The sequence below is a fragment of the Octopus bimaculoides genome, chromosome 4 (genome assembly GCF_001194135.2).
Source record: "Octopus bimaculoides isolate UCB-OBI-ISO-001 chromosome 4, ASM119413v2, whole genome shotgun sequence".
NCBI lineage: Eukaryota > Metazoa > Mollusca > Cephalopoda > Octopoda > Octopodidae > Octopus > Octopus bimaculoides.
In genome coordinates, this window is record NC_068984.1 from 114,475,038 (window position 1) to 114,479,628 (window position 4,591).

Consider the following 4,591-nt stretch of genomic DNA (forward strand, 5'->3'; position numbering starts at 1 on the left):
TGTCCCCCCCAACATCGCTTGACAACTGATGCTGGTGTGTTTACGTCCCTGTAACTTAGTGGTTCGGCAAAAGAGACCGATAGAATAAGTACTAGGCTTATAAAGAATAAGTCCTGGGATCGATTTGCTCGACTAAAAGCGGTGCTCCAGCATGGCCACAGTCAAATGGCTGAAACAAGTAAAAGAGTAAAAAGAGTAAAAGAGAGTAATACAGTAATTACTAGGACTGTAATCTTAGAGACTAATGAAGAATATTGTTCAGAATAAGGACAGAAAGAGTTACAAATGATTTGAGTAATGTGCAAGGAAACGAGGACTAAGAAGTTGCTAAATACAAGAGAAATGAAAATGGTTAGCAAAAAGCTGCAATTGGATTACTGAAACCTTTTTTTTGATGAAATCAGGAACATGAAAAGAACTTTAATGTCTAGCTTGACCTACTCTATAAAGTCGCAGCCACTTGTTCTCTCATCAGTTAATTTTGAAATTGAGAATCAATAGAAAACAAGGTTTCCTTTTCTTGATTTTTTATTCAAAGAACATAAATATTGCATATATAGTTATCATGATACTTGGTGTCAGAGAAAACTCAGATATTTGCTAGGAGAGTTTGGAGGGGGAAAAAAGTAAAAAAGGTTTACAAAATGAATGGCATATCAGTTTTTGTAAAGAGAGATTTTTTTTTTTTTTTTTTTTTTTTTTTTTTTTTTTTTTGTGAAAAGGATTTATATGCACAGTATTGGTAGTTGAGGTTGAATATCAACTGAAACTCTTGTCGAATTAGAAAGTTAAAAATGAAACTAAATGCAATCTTTCACCCTTCATTTCTCACATGTGATGATGATGTGACCAACCAGACTATCAGATGTTGTTACACATTGCTGGTCACCATGCACTTCGCATCGCTTTAGCCATTGAACGACGCCACCCTTCTAGCTAGGTAAGCATCCCAACATTGTCCCCTGATCAGAAAGTGGAACAGGAACAATGTGAAATGAAGTGTTTTGCCTGAACTGGGAATTGAACCCACCATCTAGTGATTGTGAGCTTATTGCTATTGACAGACACATTACTGAACAGTGCTGGTGCGCAATGTTTCATTACCCACCTGGAGAAAGATGAACTTCATGACACTGACTCGACTTAGGCACACTAATATGAAATCAAAAGTATTTGTCCCTAGAACCCAGTGCATTATGGAACCATTATTACATATATGTGTGCACACACATACACACGGTGATATTTCATCATCATCATCACAATGTCAGTCTTTCATGCCGGTATGGGTTGGATGGTTTGACAGGATCTAACAAGTCTGAGGACTACATCATGCTCCAGTGTCTACTTTGGCATGGTTTCTACAACTGGTTGCCCTTCTTAATGAAAACACAGCATGCACAACTTACTTTTATCATGGTACCATTGTCTACCCACCCCACCCCACCCCACAAAACAAAACGAAACTCACACCTCAATATACAAAGTAGACATATATGCAAAAAAAAAAAAAAAAAAAAAAAAAAAAAAAAAAGAATCTCACCAACAAAGCTCTTTTATTGGTCTCATTCTTGCCATACTGTCTCCGTAACTGCAGGCTCATCCCCTGAAGCTCACGACCAAATTGTAGCATCTTCTCGATTGCTGCTTGACTACCACCGCACAGCTGTCGCTTCTGCGAGGGGGAATCCACTTCTGCAGAATAGATATCTTATGCATGATAACAATCAGCGAAGCTTTATTCTAGAAAGTAACTAACCTACACAATGCATATAAAACTTTGTCCCATTTGTATTTTACAACAACTTTAATTAAGAAATGAGAATTCAATGAATAATGAGAATTTTCTTTCAGGATTTCATCCTTATTAGAAACAGATTGATTACTGAATCATTTTGTTTTTTAATCATGTATACAGGCACAGGTGTGGTTGTGTGTTAAGAAGTTTGTGTCTCAACTACATGGTTCCAGGTTCTGTCTCACTACACAGCACCTTGAGCAAGTTTCTTCTATTATAGCCTTGGACTGATCAAAACCTTTTGAGTAGATTTGGTACATGCAAATTTGACTAAGCCCTTCATGGCAGTGCCCCAGAATGGCCACAGTCCAGTGATTGACACAAGTAAAAAACAAAAGACATAACAACTTGAAACCTTTCTGTCTAAAAATATTTGGTATCAGAAATAAAATCGATTTGCAAAATATTGGAAAAAGGTGTTTTTGACTACAGCAGACCCACAAAATTAAAACCTTATTACTCTCTAACCATAGTTGTGAATAAATAAATGAAAATAAAAAAAAGAAAAAAAGAAACTGTAAGCACTCACCCATGTCTTCTGTATCATCATAATCATCACATGTATTTCCATTAGCATATGTAACTTCAGCAGTACCATTGCTCATGGTACCATTTCCTGAGGAGGAGAGCCCATCACTCATTTCAACGTCTTCATTTTCAATAAGTCTTGATGGGACATTGTTATTGTTGCTTCCATTCATGGCAGCATTAGCAGCATTCATGTCTGACTCAGACAATGCTTGGGGATCGTTATTTTGGGGACAGCCAGAACTGTGCCCTTTGTTAATTAGATTTCTATTTGGGCTATTGCCAGTGGAAACAGACTGTTGTGTCACAGACCTATGAGCTAAATAACTGTAGCCACTACCGTGATGACTAGGACTCATACTTGGACTGGAACGGCTGCTTCCACCATGGGATTTGGGACTTCGGATTGCGGCACCTCGCACTTCACTGTCCGTGCCGTTGACCATTTCGATAAACTGTCTACATTTGAGCATAAATAGTAAGTTGGCTCGTCTTTCCAACAATCCTGGGTAAAGCTGGTGTGTTGTGTCGATTGCTTCACCCATACGACCAGCAAGAACCAGCTTTTGTATTTCTACAATGAAGTAAAGAAAACCCCATTTTAAAATAAAGAAGACAGGAACTGATGGTAGACAATTTCTATTTATATATAAATACAAAACCAGGAAGGAGCTTTCTTTTGATTATAAAAAAAAAAAAGAAAAAAAACAGTGGAGTTAAAAATTTACATTTATTGAGTGCAATTAATATTTTCTTTATTGGAGAAACAATTCTTCTTGGTTATTGATTCACTAGTATACTTTATTTATACAGTAATCACCAATATATTGATTTTGGCTATGTAACAGCACCAATTTCTGAGAAGCAATAGTGTGTAAAGTTTAATAAAATGCCTTAAGTGATTAAAGTGTTTGGTTGTGTTTATATAAATACAACCTTCTAATCCAATCGGTTAATTTTCCTTGATAAGGAACGCAGAATACCAATCAGGAATAATTTATCATTTGTCCCTATGTGAGAACAGGAAAAGAATACTCAACAATCACCTGTAAAAATCTGAGTGCAGCTTCAATTTCCAATAGAAATATATATCATTAACAATGACATACATAGTCATTCTTAATACGTTCTGATAGAGTCAAGCACGAATATGCTAATTACTTTTGTATTTAGTCTTCAGAGAACAACTACTTTCAGACAATATGTGCTCGCAACACACTCAATTCACTGAAGGAGAAGGATGTTGGGACAGTGTTTTGGCCTGGTTGTGTTTCTTTGGTCAAAGCTAGCCTTGAATCAATAAATCTAAACAAGGGTTTTGACTCTTGTTTATAGACTGCAACAAACAAATTATTTGCTGATGCATGCAGATGCCTGCCAAACTGATAATAAATTGCTATGTTACACAAAGAACAGTGAAAATTAAAACAATGGTATACACATTAATTCTTAATATGTTCTACCATCATTTTGATTTCACTGTTCTCCATACACAGGACAATTTATTAATATATTATTAAATGTTTTACAAAAATTAGGTACCTTCTCTATTTAATATCATCAACTATTTGTCCTTAAATATTTTAACTTCTTATTTTGTATTATTCTTTTTTTCTGGTTATTTTGCCTTTTGGTTCTAGAATATGCCCAGTGCAGTTTGATACAATTCTCATTTACAGAATCTGTAAATGCATTTAATTCTAGACTGATCAAAATTTTAATAACTGCTTATCTAAAGATCTGATAAGCTGCTAGGTTTTGGTTACTTTTATTATATTACAAACATATTAGATCCATGGCAACAATTACTGTGTTATTGTATAAATCCTTTTCTGGATTACGACGACTTGTGTGGACAGAGCTTAGCATATTTCAGTACTGAGTGGAAGAAAGATAAGATCCTTGCTCAGTATTACAGGGAAGAAAGATAAGATCTATTGTAGGTAGCTTTTCCTGTGGGAAGAAGTGAAATCCTTTCACTACAAACCAATAAATTCTACAAGCAATGCCACAGTGAAGTCACTAATTACGCAGCAAGATGGATTTAGCCATGGGCATAATGTAAATGCCAGTGAGAGAATACAAATGATCAATCAGTCATCTTGTTGTCCAACTCTCAATTGACTCACCTATTCATATGAAATTATGATACAAATAATCTGAAGTTTATTACATTTTATATCATTTGTTGTTTTTGTATCATTACACTATCTACATCATAACAAATACAGTGAAATATATATATATATATATATATATATATAT

The 4,591-nt window shown here is 35.0% G+C and overlaps 1 protein-coding gene across 4 annotated transcripts in view; it reads right to left on the reverse strand.

The window, feature by feature from the left end:
- Positions 1-4,591, reverse strand: part of LOC106872121 (ran-binding protein 9) — a 195,390-nt gene that overhangs the window by 13,150 nt on the left and 177,649 nt on the right. For all 4 annotated transcript variants that reach the window (XM_014918985.2, XM_014918986.2, XM_052967368.1 and 1 more), the window contains 2 exons: positions 2,328-2,900; positions 1,544-1,695 (listed from right to left, as the gene is read on the reverse strand). In XM_014918985.2, coding sequence (XP_014774471.1) covers positions 1,544-1,695; positions 2,328-2,900 — 725 coding nt within the window. The remainder of the gene's footprint in view (positions 1-1,543; positions 1,696-2,327; positions 2,901-4,591) is intronic.